Source organism: Danio aesculapii, chromosome 19 (genome assembly GCF_903798145.1).
Source record: "Danio aesculapii chromosome 19, fDanAes4.1, whole genome shotgun sequence".
NCBI lineage: Eukaryota > Metazoa > Chordata > Actinopteri > Cypriniformes > Danionidae > Danio > Danio aesculapii.
Genome location: NC_079453.1, coordinates 42874349 through 42898434, shown reverse-complemented (window position 1 = coordinate 42898434; position 24086 = coordinate 42874349). Strand labels below are relative to the sequence as shown.

General features: G+C 36.1%; 1 protein-coding gene and 1 long non-coding RNA gene across 2 annotated transcripts in view; one reads left to right on the top strand and one right to left on the bottom strand.

The window, feature by feature from the left end:
- Positions 1 to 693: 693 nt before the first annotated feature.
- On the bottom strand, positions 694 to 19394 carry col1a2 (collagen, type I, alpha 2). The gene is made up of 50 exons (XM_056479540.1): positions 19156 to 19394; positions 18410 to 18411; positions 16589 to 16624; positions 16318 to 16401; positions 15953 to 16009; positions 15662 to 15706; positions 15322 to 15375; positions 15177 to 15230; positions 15043 to 15096; positions 14894 to 14947; positions 14725 to 14778; positions 12500 to 12544; positions 12270 to 12368; positions 12134 to 12187; positions 11703 to 11801; positions 11572 to 11616; positions 11056 to 11154; positions 10253 to 10306; positions 10042 to 10149; positions 9764 to 9817; positions 9085 to 9183; positions 8948 to 9001; positions 8725 to 8823; positions 8596 to 8649; positions 8423 to 8476; positions 8264 to 8317; positions 7555 to 7608; positions 7288 to 7332; positions 7090 to 7188; positions 6902 to 7009; positions 6714 to 6767; positions 6566 to 6619; positions 5510 to 5563; positions 5324 to 5377; positions 5081 to 5188; positions 4934 to 4987; positions 4785 to 4838; positions 4498 to 4659; positions 4292 to 4399; positions 4084 to 4191; positions 3944 to 3997; positions 3689 to 3796; positions 3545 to 3598; positions 3338 to 3445; positions 3175 to 3228; positions 2981 to 3088; positions 2541 to 2787; positions 2271 to 2455; positions 1917 to 2159; positions 694 to 1694 (listed from the first exon to the last, which is right to left on the bottom strand). Exons 1-50 carry the CDS (start codon positions 19223 to 19225, stop codon positions 1548 to 1550), a joined length of 4059 nt encoding a protein of 1352 aa, XP_056335515.1. The 5' UTR covers positions 19226 to 19394; the 3' UTR covers positions 694 to 1547.
- Positions 17195 to 24086, top strand: part of LOC130246549 (uncharacterized) — a 49888-nt gene continuing 42996 nt past the window's right edge. The window contains exon 1 of the long non-coding RNA XR_008839453.1: positions 17195 to 17395. This is a non-coding gene — a long non-coding RNA (uncharacterized LOC130246549). The remainder of the gene's footprint in view (positions 17396 to 24086) is intronic.

The following is a 24086-nucleotide window of genomic DNA, read 5'->3' as shown; positions in this document are numbered from 1 at the left end:
CGTGTCTTGTTTCTGTGTGTGTATACTGAATAAACTAAATACTAAATAAAAATACTTGCATTATAGGCATTATAAACTACTGCAAATGGATGTCCTGTCAAAAAAGTGCCTTATGAAAGGATGTTTGGGCAATTTCCTTAGTTGTAGTAGTTTGAAATTGGCCAATATCTTGGTCAGAAATGGGCACTTTCACAAAAATGTACACTTGCTATGTGCGAATGTTTGCTCTTTTTAATCAAATTCATACATGAAATAATTATAAGTAATGTGTGAGTGGGGATGTTGGTAATGCCTAGACTAAATATCTGAGATGACTTATTTGAGGGAGTAGCAGATATTATATTTAGCACAAAAGTTGCACTTAATACTATCTACATCTACATGTTCGGTTTCTCTACAAATGCAAGCATCTCAAGTTGCAGTGACTGGCTTTTTATTTGATTCAAAAGTGAGAAAGATTTTGCCATCTGAAAAGCATGTCATAACTGAAAACAGAGGAAAAGAAGCTCTTTATGGCATTAGACCCAAAATAATATTTGCTAAGACAAACACCCATTCATTGAATAAAAAAAGAAACCATTTTTTGACAATAAACACATTAAAGTCATTTTCTAGTGAATTTTGGCAAATGTTCAAAATATCCAATCAAGTCAGACATCTTGTTCCCAACATTAAAGCACTTAACTCATGAAATAATTTGTTTCGGAACATTGGACATGCTTTATTTTCAGAACTTTTCACAATTTATTTAAACATCTCACATATACAAAATAGGTACAATAAACTTTGTGGTTTGTTTTGAGAGAGAGGCCTCTGCAACCCTTTAAAATGGACGAACTGTGCTGTCAGTATTAACACTGGGGGGCGTAAAAGAACGTAATGCCTGAACAAAAATCTGAACAAAACTCTCAGAAAACAAAACAAACAAACAAAAAAAAAAAAAGTCAAAACCAGACATACATCAGGTTTAGGAATATTCCACCTGCTTAAAAATGGGATTATCAGGGGGACCTGTGCAATATTCCTTAGAGACAATACAAAGTAATACAGTAACAGTGGTTTTGTCCACAGCTGCATGTTTAGCACCATATAATCACTGCTTCAAGTATTGGAGCACCTTTGAAACAGGACAGAACTTGAAGCCTTAGTACCATCTAGCGACAACTAGGTTGTTGATTATTATTTTCCTTTACACATGAGGTAGTTTAAACCTTACGGAAATTGTGGTTTTAAACTTCCTCTTTGGAAGATATACAAAGACCACAAAGTGATGTATACTTTCATTCTTTTATTACACTTCTTTAATTTTTACAAAATGATGACATGTCCCATAACATGGTGTTATCCCTCCCGCGTCTCTTTGGGCTGCTGTATTAATTTGCATTGCGCGATGCTCCGTTCAGTCCATTGGTCCACTCCGATAGAGCCCAGCTTAAGCAAGTGGATTTGCAGAAAAAAATCAGCATTCAGTATAAAAAAACACAGAAAGAAGGGCAGAGATTTTTCTTTTTTCTTTCTTTCTCTCGTTTAATTTATCATGAGTCTATTTATTTGAAACAGACTGGGCCAATGTCCAAACCAAACTCTTGATCTGCGCCACCAATGTCCAAAGGTGCAATGTCGAGGATGGGAAGGCGAGATGGTTTATTTGTTCTGTATTCAATGACTGTCTTGCTCCACTGGCCAGTGTGTCTCTGCAGATATGCAACAGGAAGACAAAAGATATTAGTTCATGTTTTTTTGCCAAACATCAAAGTGCTATAAGCATGCCAAAGTGTGGTAAACATGCTCACATCTCATGTAATTGTGATATTATCTCACATGCATGGTGAACACTATGCTCCTTGACTCTATGGTATTAAATGACATTTTGTACATTCCATGCTAAGTGGACAAAGTGTGCAAAAGGAACTTACACTGCAGCCATCCTCTAGGACGCTGAAAGTGAAGCGGCTGTTGCCCTCCGCCCTGAGCTCAACATCATTGGAACCCTGCAGCAACACAGCCTTCTTCAGGTTTCCATTCTCAGCATCCATGTAGGCGATGCTGTTCTTGCAGTGGTAGGTGATGTTCTGGACTGCCTGGTTGGCCAGTAGACGCATGAAGGCCAGCTGAGTAGCCATGGATTGTGGGCTCAGGGTCTCGTCATTGTAAGCAAACTAAAATGGAAGGATGAAAGAATACCTTGAGAATGCTTATAAATATTAAACCATCAATAAATTCCTCTGTTTTATTCCTTTGACTTGCTGTTGGAAAAAGCTATAACGTACCTCAGTACCACTGTTGATGGTCTCGCCAAACCAGGTGTGTTTCTTCTCCTGGGAGCTTCTGTACCAGTTCTTGCGTGCAATGCTCTCTGGGTGAGGGTGGATGCAGGTCTGGCCGGTAGAGAAGTCGCAGAAGGCCTTGATGGCATCCATGGTGCAGCCCTGGTTGGGGTCGATCCAGTAGAAACCTTCAAGGGGAAGAGAAAAACAGATTATTAAGAAGAAATGGTGCTAGTGGAACAAGACCGACCAGAAAAAGCTTTGCCTACTTACCGCTGCTCCATTCTGGGTGGCTGAGCCTGATGTCGCGGCAAGTACGAGCGGGGTTCTTCTTTGAGCCCTCAGGGGAAAGCAGATTCTCAATCTGAGTGTTCAAGGACTTGATGGTGGCATCCACCTCGTAATCCTTGGCTCTGAGAGAGGCCTGGTCAGCTCTGTACTCATCATAGCCTCCAGATGTGTCATATCCACCACCAGATGGGCCAGGGGGTCCGGGAAGACCAGGAGTTCCAGGAGGACCCTGCGGTCAAATGGGTCATTGATCAACCACACATTGTATTTACACTGTAGGTACAACTTTGTTTTCTCATTCCAAGGTATCTAAGGTTTCTCATCTCGAGGTAAAGTGTGGTTTATGCATATATTATTATTTCTTATTCGGTCTTATTGTTGACAACTAGTTGTCTCTGAAAACATAAAATGACAAGACTTACAGCAGGTCCAACATGTCCAGAGGGACCACGGTGTCCTGGGGGTCCAATTGCACCAGGCATGCCATTTGAACCATCCTTACCTGCGGGACCATTGGGACCAGCTGGGCCCTGAAGATAAATGGAGAAAATGACCTTTACACTTTTTCCTCATTAATGACAGAGGTTTGAATCTTAAGAATGAGAAAGCTACTTACTCTTGGACCAGAAGGTCCAGCAATACCAGCAGGCCCACTGTCACCAGAAGGACCCTATAAGACAAATAGGTTTGTTTTTTGTTTGTGCAGTCATTATACTAATTTGGATTAGAAGTAATCAAAACTGTTATCACTGGAAAAGAAATCTAAACTAAACACTTACGTTAGGTCCGGGCATTCCCTGCAGACCAGGATGTCCACGAAGTCCCTTCATACCCCTGTCTCCTTTTTCTCCAGCAACACCCTTCTCACCACGAGGTCCAGCAGGGCCCTGTTAAACAAGGAGATCTTACTTAAAAGGAGTCTATATTCATAGACTGGCTCCTTAATTGAGAATTCTTATGAGAAGGATAATGTCTGGTATACTTACAGGTGCACCTCTTGCTCCAGCAGGTCCAACAGCGCCAGTAGGACCAGAAGGACCCTAAAGGGAGTATAAATGAGAAATTGGATTGATTATATATGGTATAATCTCATATAATGCAGTAAATGCTGTGACTTAATTGACACATACAGATTCACCACGGTTTCCGGGTCTGCCAACAGCGCCTGATGGCCCATTGGGTCCAGGAGCACCAGCAGGTCCAGCAGGTCCAGAGGAACCAGGCTCACCACGATCACCCTGGTTAAAATAATATAATTCAATTAATTTATTTATATATAACACTCTACTGGTACCTAAAGCTAGTATTTCTACCAAGATATAATAAAAATATGAAATATAAAGAAATACGTAGTCAAAATCATATCATATCATATAATTGTATACCTTAATTCCAGCAGCACCAGGACGGCCAGGAGGTCCATCATTGCCAGGGCTTCCCTACAATACAACACAGATGCAATTGTAAATACTGCATGAAAAAGTACCCACCACAGGTGTTACGATAAATTAAGACTCCAACTCACCTCACGTCCAGCCTCACCCTGAGGACCAGTCATACCAGGCATGCCAATGTTGCCACCGGGTCCACGGGCACCAGGGGCACCAGCAGGGCCAAGTCTTCCAGCATCACCCTAAAGAACACACACACTTAAAATCAAGATTCACACTATAACATGTTTTATATATAAATTTGAGTACAGTCAGAATCAGGAGGTTAGTCATATCACTTACAACTGATCCTGGGAGACCAGGAAGACCACGGTCACCTCTGGAGCCAGGAAGGCCATTGAATCCCTGAGATCCCAACTGACCCTGAGGCCCAGCAGGTCCAGGTGCTCCCTATTTTTAAACAAAAATAAAAGTTTATTGTGATGTAATATATAGTTGGTAATATTTTGAGATTAACACGGTCCGGCTTTTGTTCAGTTAGAACTTACAGGTGCACCAGCCTCTCCAGGGGGTCCCTTCTCACCAGCCAGACCAAGAGGTCCAATCATTCCATTCTCTCCTGGGGGACCAGCAGGCCCAACATCACCACGAGGACCACGTGGGCCATCCTTTCCAGCGGGACCAGTGAGACCAGAAGGTCCAACAATACCCTAATTCATGTGAAGAGAAACATTTTACATGTATGACTAAAAATCACTACATTCTAAACTGAAGCAGTTGTTTCAAAACCTTTAGTTTTGAACAAGTATATTTAGAATAATCTGAGTTTACTTACAGCAGGACCGGGAGGTCCAACTCTACCAGGAGCACCAGGGAAGCCAGTCAGACCCTAAGATAAAGCAAAAAAAAGTAAGAGTTAAGTCTAGGAAAAGTTAAGGAAATTGGATCATAATATCATAAATCAATCTGTAAAAGGATACTTACAGGGGGACCACTGTCACCACGGGCACCAGGTGGGCCAACAGGACCAGAAGCACCCTAAAGATGCACACGACAAGTTAAAAGTCCTTCCAAAGAAATGTTGTCCTGATATCCAGTCAAAATAACGCATATTTTTAATCGCAAACTTACAAGGGGTCCAGTATTTCCAGCGGGACCGGCAGGGCCAGCAGGTCCAGCGTCACCCTTTCCACCAGCAGGTCCTTTCTCACCTCTTGGTCCAGTCTGGCCATCAGCACCCTGCAAAACACATTGTGTACCAGTCAGTTTCCTGTGCAAGAGTTGTTAAAATATCTTTAAATATAAACCTAAATGTTTGAAACACTAAGAAGCTTTTATTAGTGATAAACATTAGCAGAATTCACATGGACTTACAGGGGGTCCAGCAAAACCAGAAGGTCCAGCAGGGCCAGATTCACCACGTTCACCCTAAAATAAATGACAAAACTTTTGCCGAGTGCTTAATTGTGATGTACATATCTAATGCACATTATAGGACAATTTGTATGATTTAAAAAAAAATACTTTATCATGGAAGTAAGAAATGAACAGAAAACTTACAGGGGAACCACGAGGACCAGCAGGTCCAGGAGGACCAAAGGAGCCAGTCTCACCCTGGAAGAAGACACAGATAGGTTGGGTCAGAATGATCTTTACAGCTACTTGAAGAAAGTACTTTTGGCAGTCTTGCAAGATAGTTTTTGCAGGTTACTTTTTTGGTTGCAAAAAAGAAAAGAAAATCAAAAAGTCCAAAGAAATCTTAGCTTAGCATGCTAAGCACGTTTTGCAGTATTTCACATTTAATCTAGTTTTTCCAAAGAAATGAAAATAACATTGGACTAATTCAGTGAATTAGCATTTCTGCTGTTTTCGCTTTTCAAAAGCAATTCTCACCACATTTAAGGCTTAATGCATATCAATAAAGCTCGATTATAACAAATTTTGATTTAAATGGCTTTAAAAATTTTGAATGATTTAAACTGTTGGCACATATCAAAACAAAAAAACATTAATTTGTTTTCACATATTAAGTGTCATAGAAGACAGTTCTGAAAAGACATCCAAAAACAGATGTAAAACGTTGACACTAAATCTCTATAAATTTGTGACACATTTGAATAAATGTTGGAACATGTAATTGCTGTTGAGCATCTAGCAAGAATCATCAATCACCATTGTTCTTTCCAGACATTGCTAATAATGATCAAATACAAAGTAATGAAATGGAATCGAATTGGATAATGGCTTTAACATTATTCCAGTATTTTTGAATGATGAATTATTATTTATACTTCCAGCAGAGGGCAGCTTTGATTCCCTATAGCCGGCCATTTTGTAACAGTTGCCAGCAGGGGTTTCTTCAAGCATTGAGTCAAAGAAGCAAACTACTTGCCTCACGAAAAGGTAAAAACTTTGTTAAAGCCCTTAATCATCTTTAATGCTCTCAAATTTAATTATCTTTATTATAACATGATTATTTTAATGTTTTATGTTAAGCTTTAAACAATAAATAGTAATTAAAAAAAAATTTTGGACTGCTGTGAATGTTACATTTTACCATGATACTAACAATTATCTGCATTTATTTGCCATAAAAGCTGAGATAATACTCCTTACCTTGTCACCGTTAGCACCAGCAGGTCCAGGGGGTCCACTGGGTCCAGGAGCACCCTGCAAGTAAGTTGAGGAAGATGTACCATAAATTCAAAATATGTTTGATTTTTTTTGAAGTGTGAAATCAGATAAAAATGCATGAGATACTTACACGGGCACCATCTTTTCCAGCATTGCCCTCCAGTCCTCTGTATCCAGCCTCACCCTGTATATCAGATAAATGTGTTTAGTCCGCAAGGAATCGATTATATTTGGAAACACATTTACTATAGTATGGTGTTCTTGTTTTTATGTAAACAGCATCATCAGGGTGACCATGACTATTGTTTAAAAACATACCTTCTCTCCCTTAGCTCCAGGGGTGCCAGCAGCACCACGCTCACCAGGCATACCAGCAGCTCCCTGTGGTCCAGGGGCACCAGCAGGTCCAACTGCACCAGGCTCTCCCTGAATAATACACATTTTGTCAGATATACTAATAAAAACAATGTATATAGATGGCATTTTTAGTGAATCTTTATACATACCTTGTTACCATCAGGGCCAGGAGTACCAGAAGGACCACGAGCACCAATGGGTCCCTGAGCGCCAGCAGCACCAGCAGGTCCAGGGTTACCACGTTCTCCCTAAACAGCAAGAAAAGAGAGAAAGAAGAGTGAGTTTATTCCCTTGAAGATACTCTATGATAATAAAGTGAACAGCAAATCTTGAGAAGGGTAAGTCACCTTCACGCCAGCGGGTCCTGATACACCTTGATCTCCAGGGATACCCTGTTGAGAGATTAATTTTTTGTTATTGATTCATATGACCTTATGGATCCAGCACTGTGCAACTGAACCAAAAACTGTATAAGGTGTATTGGCTGAGCCATGAATACATAGTCTTGATTTTCAATAAATCAAAGGTAACTTATCATCAACTAGTCAGAACTGCAGTAAATATAAAACAAAATAAAATAATATGTTTAATGCAAAATTGTTACAAGAACTTACTCTATCACCAGGCTTGCCAGCCTCACCAACGGGTCCAGCAGGGCCAGGAAGACCCTGTTGAGATTGAATAATATAAATAATTATGAAGACACTATGTAAGCAGGTACAATGCATGCAAGATTTTAATTTTGTACCATTCTCAGATGGTGGTGATTTCCACCCTGTTAAAAAGTCTAGCGTTGTTGGTCACCAGCATAAGGTATGTTCTGCAAGCTGGGACCAGTAAAGGAAGCATGTTGCGCTTATAGGAGTTGGAATACTAAGCTTAGTTTCACTTTGAGAACAGCATGACTGTGCTGGTTTACTAGCTTGTTTAACCAGCACAATGTCAGTTCATTTTACCCGCATGTACCAATTGGACCAGTATCAAACTTATAAAGGTTTGTTAGATTTTATCAACAGGGCTGCAATTGGTACACCAAAGTGGTGATTTCTCTATGCTGGAATTCTTCACATTAACTGCCCCAGAAGTGACAGCAATAAAACCTCAAGCTATTTGGACAGAATTTGTATCCACTGTATTGTCCATTATGAGTTTAAAAGTCAATCATTTGTTGTCAATTGATTGGATTTTGAGCTCTACCAATGGGGTTTTGCCTGTACAAATTACTACAAAGATTAAGAAATGCTTCTTTAATGAACTTTATACTTTTAGTATTGAAGTATGAGTGAAGGCTGTACATAAACTGCAAATGTATGTGACACTGACCTGGAAACCAGGAGCACCAGAGGGTCCCTGCTCTCCTTTCTCACCAGGGGCACCCTAAATGTGGAGGAAAGCGTTGTCTGTTACCATTGAGAACCAGGGATAAGTACTGTGCTAATCTACATCGATAGTCTTTATGATCATTTTAGATGGCCTACTTACAGCAAGTCCAACAGGACCAGCAGGACCATTGTTACCATCAGGACCAGGGCTGCCCTAAGAAACAAGAAAAACTAAATCAGAGGAGCCCAATAGCTTATAACTGAATACTGATCAAGGTATTTAAGGTAGCCGATATTGCCATCTCTCTCTCTCTCTCTCTCTGAAGTACTTACTCTCAGTCCAGTAGGGCCAACAGGTCCTTTCTCACCAGGCTTGCCACCCTCACCCTGCAAGGAGGTTGATTGATAAGATCATTGAAATATTGCTATATGATTCTCTAAATACTTGCACAAAATACTTACAGAAGGTCCCTTGGGACCAGGGAATCCAATGTTACCGGGCTGGCCTCTGGGTCCAGTTGGGCCAGGGGGTCCAGTGCGACCATCTTGACCAGAGGCACCCTAGAGTATGGCATAAGTGGTGATGAGTTGATGCTCACAAAGCATCATGAATATTGCTTATATGTTTTTACACATTCATTTGGGTCACTCAAGAACTAGATGTGTAAAATGGATATAAACTCACAGAAGGTCCTTCCTTTCCAGGGGGTCCAGAACTGCCAGGGCTACCAGGGAGACCCTGAAAAGATGAAAATTGATGGACTTATATGATACACAATGGACTTGAGAGATATATAGCAGGATGTTGATTGTGATACTCACTCTGGCTCCAACAAGACCAGCCTCACCAGCACGACCAGCATCTCCAGGTGGTCCACGAGCTCCAGGTGCACCAACACCACCACGAGGACCAGGCATGCCCTGAGGTACAACATTCATAGTTTTAAAGCTTCAGATCAATGTAAATCTGCATGGAGTTACAGTGATTAGCAGGAGAATTATTAAATACAGTTGTGACCTATAGTGATGTCCTGTTTGTATGTGCTACATATTTCAGTTGTTTCATTGGAAATAGACCAATGATGCAGGTTTACTGAGAGATGCACAGGAGAATTGAGGTTATTTAAATACAAAATTGAACCAATCAAATATTAATAAATGATTAAACTGTAGTCAATGTACAAATTATTTTCAAATGCATTTTGTCTGCATTGTTTAATAAAACAAACATTCCATGATAAGCTGTAGCTTAGCCAAATAATTTAGTAAAATACTTTTAAACAAATTTGGCATTGTCCATAACTCAATATAAAATCATCCCAATATTTTCATAAATAAAAGCAAATATTGTGCAAAAGTCCTCTGTCGACAACATTTTTGGCCTCTATATGCACATAAATTAAAATAATGTAATTAATATATATATATAAATAGAAATATTTTATGCTATTCTATTCAAATTTTATACAGTACAAAATGGGAAATAATACTTGAATCTTACCATTGGGCCTGACCTGCCAGCCAGACCAGGCAGACCACGAGTACCAGCGGCTCCCTGCAAGAAACATTAATGTACATAATTTAATAAAAATAAGAAGTAATAAATAATATTAAACAAAAACATACATTTTATGTTAATTCACTGGAGTTTAAATTTTTACAAATTTTTTTACTTGCTCTGTACATCTAGAACCTTTTCTTAAAGACATCTGATGCTTACAGTTGAAATGTAGATCCCCTTGCATATATATAAAATAAACAAAACAAGGTCAAACTTACTCTAGGTCCACGCAGTCCCAAAGGTCCAGTAGGTCCCTGCTCTCCTGTTGAGCCTCTCTTGCCCTCCTCACCAGAAGGTCCAGGGGGTCCCTGAGGACCAGCACTACCCTGTACAGAAAACAGATGAAGAATGAAGTGAACAAGTGCATTTAGACATACAGTAGCACTCACTGAACACTTTATAAAATATGTAGCCAGTGTTTAGACTCACAGGCTCTCCCTTCACACCAGAATCTCCCTTCACTCCAACAGGTCCGGGGTCACCCTGAACATCAAAACAGTTCAAAGGTTAGACTTAGAGTGGGAAATTTATAAATCTGGCAATATATGAATAAAAACAAAAAGACTAAACAACTGAGCAGCCATGCACCAAAAAAAACATATTAAAGTAATAATTTAGTAGCATCTGATAATTTATCTTACTAGTAGTTACTTTTCTCCCTCTTTATGATTAAAAAATATTATTTAAAAAAAAATGTTGTTTAAATAAAATGACTGCATTGACCTAAAAAAATGTTAATGTAAATTAAAGCTGCCTTTTCTTCCACGAGTCAATGACAAAAATCAAGTTTTTAAGTGTAATATCGCTTTATTTTAATTATTTATGTATTTGTTTATTTATAGAATGTTTTGTTAATGTGTTTATTTCTTTTAATTTTTAATATATTACAGAATTTAGTATGATCACTTATTCCTTATTTTTTAGGATGTGTCGGTCAGTATGTTTTTTTTTTTTTTACATCAACATATGTAAAAATGTGTTATTTCACTCATATGTTGACAGTTGCATTTAATATTCATAATTTTTTTTAATATCACTGCAAGTTTAATTTGATGCAACACCAAAACATCTCATCTTTGACCTAATGTCAAAATCTGTAATAGTTTCTATAAAACATTCCACATTTTTATTTTAATTTTTTAAATTAAAGGCTTAAAATATCAGCTAATGTTTCATCAATAGTTTACAGTAAGTTGTGACTGCAGAATTTAGGATTAATCAGATGTACTTACACCAAGACCTCTGGGACCAGAAGCTCCACTAGGTCCCTGTGGGCCAGGGCCTCCTCTAGGGCCAGGGAAACCTGGGGCACCAGCAATTCCAGGTAGACCCTGTGAAAGAGGGTCAATTGTAGAATAATTGCTTTAATTGTAGAATATGTCCTGGTTATTTTATTTCTGAAAAACTTTAACTGTCATACACTTTTACCCTGATTTACAAAAGACATCCACAAAACATTTTGTGCAGTTAACAATAATATATATATTGCTACAAAATAAAAATCAAGAATATTTAGAAGAAGAACCATTTGGTGATATTAAAAGACAAGTACAGGCCCAAAATCCCAATTAACAGTCAATTTAAAGCTTTGTCAATTTTAAAATACAATTTAAAACATGTATAAGCTTTTGACATTATGCAATTGGCCAATTATTACGTATAATTTAGTTCCAACTTTACAGTAAAATGATTACTGAATTTCTAGTGAACACATTTAGTTGTATATGTAGTTTGTTATGAAAACTTACAGCTGCTCCTTTAGCACCATTGATACCATTAGCACCAGGGTTACCCTGTAAAAATACAAAGACAGATGTTACTTTTTCTTCTTCTCGATAATCAAACCAATTGTTTTGCAAATGATTTGAAATGTACTTACAGGGGGTCCAACGGGGCCAACAGCACCGTTCGGGCCTGGCTCTCCTCTTTGTCCCTGAGCTCCAGATGGTCCAGAGGGACCAGCAGGTCCAAGTTCTCCCTGTCAAAGATTGAAGACTTTTTAAACTACAGTTTGTAAAAGATGGGCAGTTGCTAGGATTAAGGAAATACATTATATGTGTAAAATCATATATATATATATATATATGTATGTACAGTACAGTAGTCAACATCTGAAGTGGGTTAAAAACATTTTCCAAAATTGTGCTAAGACAAGAATAGGTGTGATGAAATCACTTTGATGAAAACTGAGTTGATGAGAACTCAAAAGATATGAACTGGCACCAAGTCTGGTAATTTTCTAGCCACATTATTCCACACAGAGGTGCCAGGCTAGCTTTATATTTCGATTTCACCAGCTGTGAATCATACCTTGGGTCCAGGAGCACCAGGGAAACCAGGAGGACCAGCTGCTCCCAAAGGTCCCTGAAAGGAGAGAAAATGTCTTACTTCTACATCCGAGCTCCACCGTATGACACATTTCAGGAGTCAAAGGGCAGATACTCACAGCAGGGCCAGCAGGACCAGTGTTACCATCAGCACCGCGAGCACCAGCTGGGCCAGCAGGGCCAACACGACCTCTCTCACCAGGAAGACCACGACCACCCTGTACAACACGAGAAATGAGGTATGAACCAAAGGTGAACAGTTGAAATATGTAGGCCATACAAAATTCTATATTTTAATAATAGTAATAATAATAATAATACACTTTCATATTAATAATGTTTGACTTACTCTCTGTCCGGGGGTTCCATTTGATCCAGCGGCACCATTCTCACCCTGTTAAAAAGACAAAGTGAGTCTTTAAAATAAATCTGATACAATGCATTTGAATTTATTCATGATATGGACTAGAATATATGATAATGTGAATTCTCATATTTTATTTGTGTAGAACATTGTGGAGAAGTCAGAACATTAAAACATATCAGAACAACAATGAATGTTTCTTTAACCTCTTAAGGCCCAAGGTGTTTTTTACATGCATTTTTAATTTCTCTTTGCTATTTGGGCTTATTGGAACCTAATTAGAATAAAAACCTAAGCATCATCTTTTGATATGATGTACTTTTAGAGAAAAATGATGACCATATATGTGGACTTCTGGTGTGAATTTACATAAAACACATTTTCCATTTAACATATAAAATTGTTTTAACATGTTTTGACTAGCAGAGAGTAAAAACATTTTCCCCATTTTGGACAGTTAAAATAGTTGCAGGGTGACACTGTATGTCTGTAACAAAAGATAAAACATTCAAAGTATTTTAAATAGCCACTTAGGAGCTCAAATGTGCTGTCCACGTATGTGGCCACTAAGCCCTGAGGTTAAGTACACTCTTACAAATTAAGATTCCAAATAGGGGTTTTTTTGTAACTTGGAAAACACATATTCACAATTATTATAAATTTTGCCTAAATAAGACACTAATTTACTGCTTAAAAATTAATAAAATTGTTGTTGTAGTGGTTTAAAGAGAACTAAAGGTTTAAAACCACATAATAGTGAGTAAAATGTTTGGTTTTGGGTGAACCATCCCTAGGTATGGGATAGAATTAAACTGATAGATCACCAAAAACAAAAATTATAATTTACTCAGCTTCCACTTGTTACAAACCTGTTTCTTGTTGAACACAAAGAAGAGATAATACCAGAAAAAAACAGTACACCGTAAAACCCAGCAGTCAACTTTATCAAATGAAATGAGTGTAGTTAACTCAAAATGTACTGAAAGTTAATACTACTCATTTGAAGAGTTTTGAACTCTGTGTTGAAGATAATGAGTTAATTAAATACCTCATTACTTCAACTTAAATGGAGTAAGTTCACAGTACTCATATAGATTAGTTTTGTAACCCAAACAGTTTGTAGCAATCAGTTTCTTCAAATGGTTTGAGTTGCCTAAAGTTATTGGGTTTTACAGTACTCAGTTGGTTTGAGTTCTCTTCATTTATTGGGTTTTGCTGTGCTTAAATTGCTTCATTTACACAAATTGATTAAGTTCACAGTACTCATTTGGGATTAGGTTTTGAACTTAAATGGTTTGTTGCAATCGATTTCCTCAAATGGTTTAAGTTACCCTTACTCTTGGGTTTTACAGTGTAGCCACTGACTTACAAAGTATTATTTCCTATGCATGTCAATGACCACCGGTCTTCAACAGTCTGAAAATTATCTTCTTTTATGTTCAACAGATAAAAGAAACCCATATAGGTTTGGATCAACCTGAGAGAGAGAAATTCCCATTTCTTTGTGAACTATCCTGTCCTTTAATATATGCGTTTTATGTACTAAAAAACAGCCAGTAACCAAGCTAATAAGGAACTAGTTAAAAGTAAGCATTGTTTCCCATGCTAAACTTGTTTTTCACAGTGAAGACAGTGTATAAATAAACATGTAGAGTTAATGTAAGTTGTAAGTTCAGCATTGGCATATGGTATTACATAAATAAAAATTTGTCCCCATATAGTGTTGCCAGGTTTTCTCATCAGTGCCACAGAAGAACCATTTTAAGTCCGCTAAGAACCTTTACAGTGAGCAGTACTTAAAGCAACAGTTTGTCTTGATGTGTAGACCATTTTTATTATTATTATTATTAATTTTAAGGATAAAGAAACATTTGTGTAATGGAAAGAATCCATGAATGTTAAAGGTTCTTCATGGAACTATTGATGTCAATAAATGACCTTTATATTTAAGCAATATCTCTTTCAAGAATTGGACTTTCATTCCACAAATTGTAATATTCATTCATTTTCCTTCGGCTTAGTCCCTTAATTATCAGGGGTCACCACAACAGAATGAACCACCTTGAATGGGCAAGAATGATGCCCTTCTAGCTGCAACCCAGTACTGGGAAACACAAAATGTAATAAATGTATGTATTTTTAAAGATGCATATCTGTGTAGTCTGAAACATTATAAGGTATTAAACTTTTATATGTGTGTATGTCTTTACCTTGGAACCAGCTGCGCCAGGCTCTCCTTTGCGTCCATCAATACCATTGTAACCCTGAGGAGGAAGATATTAAGATCATGAGACCTCAACTTGTTTTGGTAAAAGAATAAAACTACTCAGATTTCAGCTTCTTATGTCTTCTTATCAGTCTTCATTGCGTCTAACTTACTCTGTGTCCCTTCATGCCAGGAAGTCCAGGAGTTCCTGGGAAACCACGGGCGCCCTTTGGAAAACATTAAAAAAGATGAAGATCCTTGTTAGAAATATTACTAAGGTAGATGCATACATTCCTGATTTACACATTTATGAAACTCTTACCTGAGCTCCAAGGACTCCTCTGTCTCCAGGTTTTCCGGGTCTGCCATTGTTGCCCTTTGAGATGACGATGAATATAGAATTATGCACGGTTAGGTTATAATTTCAGCATTAGCACATGGCATTATAGCACTCACATCTTCACCGTTTTTGCCAGGGGGTCCAGGAGGGCCACGAGCACCAATAGCTCCCTGTAAAGAGATGACAGATGGAGAAATGTGTGTTAAAGTTCAAACATAATTTCCAAACTGTGTGAACACAGTGTTGACCAAGAGTACTCACAGCCTGTCCGGGCTCTCCAGGCTCACCAGCATGTCCTTGAAGTCCTTGAGCTCCCTATATATTTACAAGAACATTAAAATAAGTTATATTTATTTTTAGAATCATAAAATATCATATGCTATACGCGATGTGGTACTTGATTAAATGATTGATTTCATATACAAAATATATATGTATTCATATACATATATATATATATATATATATATATATATATATATATATATATATATATATATATATACATACATATATACATACATATATATGTGAAAGTGTGTATTGACGATGAATCAAATCTACTGTTCATATAATAGAATTATAATAATAAAGTACTTACAGGAGCACCAGAAGATCCAGAAGGTCCTCTGGGTCCCATCAAACCCTGCAAAAAACGAAAGTGAAAGTAAAAGTCAGTGGCCTGAGGATTCATTTTGATCAGCAATGGTTTAGTTATTATGATGAGACTGAAAGGCTAATATTTAATTTGCAGCACATTGCTATGGATATATAGTTATAGTAACAAATGTTGGTGATAATTATATCTTTAGTTAGTATGTATTAACAGAAAGAATTCACATCATAGCAAAGTAATATTAAATTAGGGTAATACAAAATGACATGAACTCACCATAGGTCCAGGGCCGGGGTCAGGTCCTTTAGCGCCATCATACTGAGCAGCGAAGTTCTACAAAAATCAAATAATATTCCAATATTATTAAAAACTCTTAATGACGAAACATTTCCGGAGTGTTTCTTATTTCATAACTAAATTGAGAAACAGATTCTGTCCTTGAGTTTAAAATAAATACAACTTGTGCTTTTGGAGGGCCTTTTGAGGTCAAAGGTTAAAGGTCAAATGTTAAATATGACTGGGTCATGGGGTAATGGGAGGATCGTGAGTCTCAAATATAACAACAAACACTCGACTGCATTGTAATAAACAGATTTAGCTTTCTAGAATTTATAATTTTTTTGTCTGGAATGGAAACTTACTCCACCAAGACCAGGGGGGCCAGGAGGGCCAGCAGGGCCAGGAAGTCCAGGTCGGCCGGGTTTTCCATCAGGTCCTTTAGGACCCTGTTGGGGACAAGAATAAATGGTTATAAAATGTGAGTTAAATCTACAGTGTTGAAATGAACTAGCCATAATGAGGAAACTGAAACTTGCTGCTAAATATACAGAAAAGCTTAAATAACATAAAATTCACTTGCTCTAAAATTCATCTCAATTTAAAATATAGCAAAAATCACGGTTATAAACTTACCCTCTCACCTCTGGGTCCTTTTGGTCCCTTGAGGCCCTGTTTACAGAAAACTATAATCAAACAACTGGGACAGACAAGTTTATAACAGCTTCTACATGTTAATAATGCTTTTCATTTGCCTGTGGCAAATTTACAGTGCTACACTACATCTAGAATTTAATATAATGCACAGAGAACAGGGAATAAATAAACATTTATTTTATCTTTCTAATATATTGTGTTCTTTAAACTGCAAATATGCTTGTTAATCTGCAAATATTGCATGCAATGTCCAGTGTTTCAGTGAAGACACACTCAACAGAGGTGCTCAAAGCAGCGCACAGGCCTAGCCAACATCATAAAACACCATCAATCTTGTTCCGCTCCTTTAAGCACCTTCTGTTGTTGGTGACCAAAGTGATATTCAGGTGAGAAGTTTAGAGTCGATCCCAAATAATATTTCATATTTATGCCAATTCCAGTAATCTATGCTACGCGTTTTGTCCACTCGAGGGAACTGCTGGGCAAAATCCGCCAGCTTGGAGGAATTTCGGCAGCATGTTGATTTTGTTAGTCTGAGTCCACCTCTTCGGAAGGCCATCTAAAAAGAGCCATTGTGCCCAGGCTGTGTGCTATGCAGGATAGGGTGGTCTCTTGTTTCATTGACATTTGCTCAAGCCAATCGTGCTTTCCTTCTTCCCGTCACAGGCAAGAAGGAAAAACCCAGAAAGTCCGATATCCAAAATGCTGTGGAATATTTGAGATCGACCAAAGGATCTTTTCACCGATTATCATCATCATCCATTTGGAGATCTGGGATCAGATAAGGTAAATATCTCTATTAATGTGATTGGGATAACTTGGATACTGACCGCTGTGTGATGACGATGGCGTGGAGGAAAACAGAAAGACAGAAAAAGACAGAGGTCATTCGTTAGAGTCATGAACGCCACATCATGTTGAATTTATGAATGTTGACAGATTTATATATATAAAAAAACAGAAGAGGCTACTGTTTATGATTCTAGATATCCAGCTAAAATATGAAAATGTTTATGCTAAATGCATGCAAAAATAAATGTTAAATAGAAAAATAATGCAATGGTATTTTTGCAGTAAATGTGATGATTGCTTAAATGTGACAACCTGCTTTTAGTAGGTCTGAACTGACTTTTTTGGCATCTTTTGCTGTTTTTTTATTGTGCATATTTTGCTAAACTTGCATCTATTAAGATTTTGTATCCATAGGAGTGGGTGTAAATATTGTAGTGCATTTTACTGTCTAAAAATATCAAAGCATAAATTTAATCCTTATACTTGTTTTTAAAATGTTTATATATATATATATATATATATATATATATATATATATATATATATATATATATATATATATATATATATATATATATATATATATATATATTATTTTAAAATTATTTTTATAGTACATTGAAGCTTTGTTTAAAAACAAACATGTTAAGAGTGTGTTGTAATGTATAAGAAATTGAATTATAGTAATATTTTAAATTAATATTATATATAATCAATTATTATATTTCTATAAAACAAAAAAGTGCAATCTTTTGATTATATATATTGAGATTTTTTTATTTAAATGTATTCTGTCTCAATACATATAGCATTGTCCCATCCTAAGTTTAGCGTATTTACTGATTTAATTGGACAAAGCGTGCATGTAAGGTCACCATGTGTTGTTTACATGCTTAGGCCTTCCGGTTGTCATGCAAACTGTGACACCCACTCTGGTTTAGCAGTTTTTACCCAGTGGGAGATGCAATATGTGATGGCATTTACTCTCCACCAGGTGGCGTATTTGACAGCTGGATGATGACCTAATGCCAGATGACGTGCCAATTATTTCCAAATCAGATTTTCCAAAACTAAACTATAAAGTTATTAACATATGAAGTTTAACTAACTAACTAACTAACTAACTCTAGGATGTAGATTTGTGCGTGTGTGTGTTTTAGATGCATAAAATCTATTTTATTTCAGGCCTACAATTAAAGCTATTCTGCGTTTGTTATTTCACATTTAGTTGTTATTACTAATAAAACTAATTTCCCACTATTGAAAGAGTTCATTAAAATCCTTGCAGTTTAGATTTTTATAGGATGTCGTCTAGATATGGTGTTACAGACTTCGGCCAGCAGGGGGCAGATTTTACAGACCCCCCCATAATTAAAAAAACACTCCTGGAGTCTGGGACAAAGATGAGGTACTACGTCCTATCCTTAACTTTAACAATAAAGTTTGTTTCATCACTTTTTTTATTTTTAAATAATACTTTTAAACATCTACGCCACGTGTTTCCATCTCTCAAAACGCAACAGATGAAAATATCCAAGACCACGAAGAATCCACTTAAAGAGAGAGATCCGTCTGTATTTTACGTGAAAAGCCGAAAGGAAACGCCTCAATTCTTCAGATGCAGCTCTAGCTTTCCTTGAAGTAACTTCCCAGCATGATTCAACCCAAAACAAGCGCAGCAAATCCAGTAGAAGAAGAAATAATAAGCCTCAAGATCCTTTGGTTAGACAAAAAAGAGCATATTTCAAACTTACATTGACATGATGCTAGGTACGAAGTCACTGCAAGCAGCAACAGAATCCGGGTATCCACAAAGCTGAGCATGTCTAAACCGACATGCAGACTCCTTGTGCCGCAGTGCCCTGGTTTAACTACTTCAAGCAGGCATACAGTTGTGGTATAAACTCCAAACTTAGCAGGAACCTGCTGCCGTGATGCTAGAATAATAAAGAGCGACCAGCCCTATTTATATGGCAGGAGGTTCCCTTGACTGCGTGTCCAGAGTGAACCCCAAACCAATGGAGAGAGAGCCTCTATATGACTGTCATCCGAGCTCTGCCCTCATCCCTGCCTCTCTCTCTCTCTCGCTCGCTCTCTCTCTCTCTCTCTCTCTCTCTCTCTTTGACTTTGGCAATGCTTTGACAATGATGACGAGTACAACGTTTTAATTAGATCCATTCTTTTGAGGACGTGGACATGGTCGAGCTTTGAAAGAGAAACGCTTTAAGTTTTTCTCAGGCTCTTTTGCGCGTAAAGATGGACGGATCTGATTCCGCGCGCGCTCGACACATCTTCGGGACGCGCGTCTGGGCGCGTTCGCGGGAGATACCGCTTATTTCATTAACTGAAGATACTTTAGTCCTGGCTATGCAGGCTTAATAAGGTTGTTTAGATACTCTGAAAACATTACTGGATGATCACGTCGTTAGTATGCAGAATAGTTTGGGTTTTTGTGCGCTGATTTGCTCTAGGGTGCCCTTTTTATGCATAGGCTATAAATTATACATAGTCGCAGTCTGTTATTAGTTTGTCCTAAAAAAGTAAAGCTTTACTGCATCGTGCCTACAATAAATTACAGAGCTAATAAATCTTTTATCTGTTTAATATTAAATGTATATAAAACTACTATATATATATACAAATTTTAAGATGTAAATAACCAATTTCAGATAATTTTTTTGGTACTTAGAGTTTAACAGAGTTGAAAAACAATTATTAAAATTCATTAAAGCACAGAAATTGTTGGAAGACGAAATAAATCTTCAGTATTTTGAGATTTATGTAAAAATATAAATTCATTAAATAATTAATACAGTAAAATTGGTATTTATAATAATAATTATTATAAATTATTAAAGGGCTAAAATTGCAGCAACAACAAAAATTTGACCTTAATAAAAAAATTAAATACTAAAATATTTGGAAAAGTATTAACTATTTTGACATATTGATTTGTGTGTAATTTTTTAAATAAAATAAGCGTTATACTGTGAATAATAAAATAAAAATTTCCCTGAAAGAGCTGATGTGGCTTAACTGACATGCAGGAAGCCATTTTGTTGTCATGTGACAAGAAAAACAGGGATGTTCCCTTTAGACCCTCTTGACATTATTATTATTGTTATTATTATTATTATTTTATTTATTTTTTTTATTTTTTATTTTTTTAGCAATTTAGTGTTAACAGAACATTAAAGGCAAATACAAGTAAAACTAAGTCCATACTTAGCCTTACTTACTAATGATAATATAAGAGAGAAGAGGCAAAATGTAAAATCTGGATACGTGTGTAAACTGTAAAGCATTTACATACTGGTTAAACAAATTATCTATTTTATAACATATCAAAATACTAACCTCTTGACCTAAAACTGCTTTAAAAATATCAAGTTTGTGTCATTTCTATAAAAAGACATCGTCTGACTAATAGTAGACCAGTTAAAATACAATATAATATATAATTTTCATTCATTCTTATTTGGACTATAGCAGCTGTTCGCCGTCAGATCAGCATTCTTCATTTCTTCAACTCTCGCATGGATTGCTGCTTGAGTTCAGTTTCAGACAGAAAGCTGAAGGCCGGTCTGTGAGATCTAATTTCAGCTCAGTCTTCACTCTGGCCACAGGACCAGACTTGTCTGCAGCCTGAATCCTGCGCTTCAGCCTCTGCAGAATGTGCTGTTTAAAAGCGCACAAACCCCACAGCATTTTCACCAAAACACACATTTACTGTCTCTATATCAGTGCTGCTTCACTCCGGTCTGAAACTACCAATGAACCACCATTAAATATAAAAAAAATCTTCATTTTGTAATCATAATTCTTTTGTTATCAAACCAAACACTGAGTAAGAGCACCAGTTGCTTTTAGCACACTGAAACTGAATTATTTTATTGCATTTGCTAAATTCTTTTAAGTTAAGAGGTTTCAAACAATTAATATGGGCTAAATATTTAAACGAACAAGTTGAACATTACTACATTTAATTTGTCTCTTTAAATTCAGAAAAAAATGCACAAAAACACGCACATTCAGGGCTTTCAAGGGGTCTTAAATCAAAATTTTAGGCCTTAAAATGTTTTAAATCTACTGAAATTTTGTGTTGTAGGTCTTAAAATCTTAATCTTAATTTTCTTTTGTTCATGTATTGCTACCCATTCTAGCCAAAACCCATACAATCACCAACAATCCATCTCAATAAAACCTTAAACTTTTTATTTAAAAAGGTCATTTTAACTCTATCAACCATAATGGTTTAATTATTTTTCTTATAATAACATTAGTTCAAAATTGCTCCATGTATTTACTGCTGGGGATACCGAGATTGTTGTGCATAGATTTAGTTTATTATAGTTATAACTTTTAAAAACATTTATTCATTTTTTTATCTTAAAGATGGTTTATGTTGGAAAAAAGTGTATGGATACAAGTTGCTTGGTTTTACACAATATTTTAAATATTTTGCTAAGAAATATTATATATATATATATATATATATATATATATATATATATATATATATATATATATATATATATATATATATATATATATATATATATATATATATATATATATATATATATATATATATATATATATATATATATATATATATAAACATTGCATATAATTTGCACCTCGTTGTGTTGTAGTGCTTTATAAAACAGCAAATCTATTATTAATAGTTTATAATATCAAGATTCTGTATTCCATTCGAAATTGAGTTTGAAATCTTTACTCGGTCAAAATATTATTGCGCAAACAGTCAAAATATATGAAACCTTTATATTTATTTCAAACTAAACAGTGTAAATATGACTGAAAAGTAAGGCATCACACATTAGATACAAGTTTATCAAAAAAAAAAATGTGACATTATAGTATATTATATCCACTTGCTAAGTTGTGAGGTATAGAATACTGTTTCTGGGTCCAAGCCGCTACTTATTTTAATTGAGAAAATATTCGCTTATAACCACTTTTTAGTCATACATTAAAGTGAATATTCTATAAAATGGTAAACACATCAGTCTCTGGACTTACTGGATCACACCAATATTTTACAATTTATAAAAAAATAATCACTTTCTGGCCATCTGACATTAGGCATGGATATATACTGTTGAAGTCAGAATTATTAGCCCCCCCTGAATTATTATCCCCCCCCCCTGAATTATTAGCCCCCCTGTTTTTTTTATTCTCCAATTTCTGTTTAACAGAGAGAAGATTTTTTCAACACATTTCTAAACATAATAACTTATCTCTAATAACTGATTTATTTTAGCTTTGTCATGATGACTGTAAATAATATTTTACTAGATTTTTTTCAAGACACTTCTATACAGCTTAAAGTGACATTTAAAGGCTTAGCTAGGTTAATTAGGCAGGTTAGGGTAATTAGGCAAGTTACTGTATAAGGATGGTTTGTTCTGTAGACAGTCGAAAAAAAAATTTGCTTATATGGGCTAATAATTTTGACCTTAAAAAATTTAAAACTGCTTTTATTCTAGCTGAAATAAAACAAATAAGACTTTCTCCAGAAGAAAAAATATTATCAGACATACTGTGAAAATTTCTTTGCTCTAATAAACATAATTTGGGAAATATTTTAAAAAGAAAAAAATTCAATCTGTAAATTGCGATCATGATTTTCAAAAGTATTACATTGCTTTGTAAACGTTTGTTATTACCATTTGTTGAGTCTCCCCATACATTTTGATATAACATTGGACTCCGAAACCACTTCACATGACGTCACACTTAACAAGCGGATAGGGGGAAAAGGCAAAATAAATTTGATAAACAATTATGACACTGATATAACTTCATAGATAGATTAACAAGAAGTATCCAAACCTGTGACATTTAAAAATGGTTATATCTGTTAAAAAAATAATGGTTTAAATGAATGAATGAATTAATCAATGAATGAATGATGTGTACTGTAAAATTCTAGAAGCATTTGCACAATTTCTTTCTCTTGTTTTATTATAAGTATTTGTTATTATTATTATTATTATTATTATTATTATTATTATTATTATTATTATTATTATTATCTCCTCTTCAATTCCAGTGGACCTGAATGCATTCTGGGTGTTAATGAACTGCTGCGGTCTGTTACGGCCCTCCCACTGTTTAAACAGTTAATTGGACAGGATGGGAAAGTTCATAGACTCTTAGTACTTAATTAGACTCCTCAGCAGGACTATAACACACACACAGACAGACACACACACATTGCTGTCAGGTGTGTTAATGGCGTCTGTACACAGATTCCACAGTTTCACAAGTACTTGCTCGCTCTGAGTAGGACACACTTTCAAGGCATAGTTCACCCAAAACTGCAACGTATCATCGTTTACTCTTCTTCATGTGGTTTTAAACCTTTATGAGTTTCTTTCTTCTGTTGAACACAAAAGAAGATATTTTGAAGATTGCTGGTTGCTGGCACCCATTGACTTCTATAGGAAACAAAATGACTATTGAAGTCAGCTATCAGCATTTAATCAAACCAAATCTGTCAAGTGTGAACACAGCTTAAATCAACCTATAGTGCTCTTGGTAGTTCCTCATTTGGATGCCGTCCTAACACCACTAGCTTACTAATTCACTGTTTATTAGTTAATAAGGTAAAAGTTGGGGTTAGGTTGGATTAGGGAGGCAGAATAATATCAGCGGT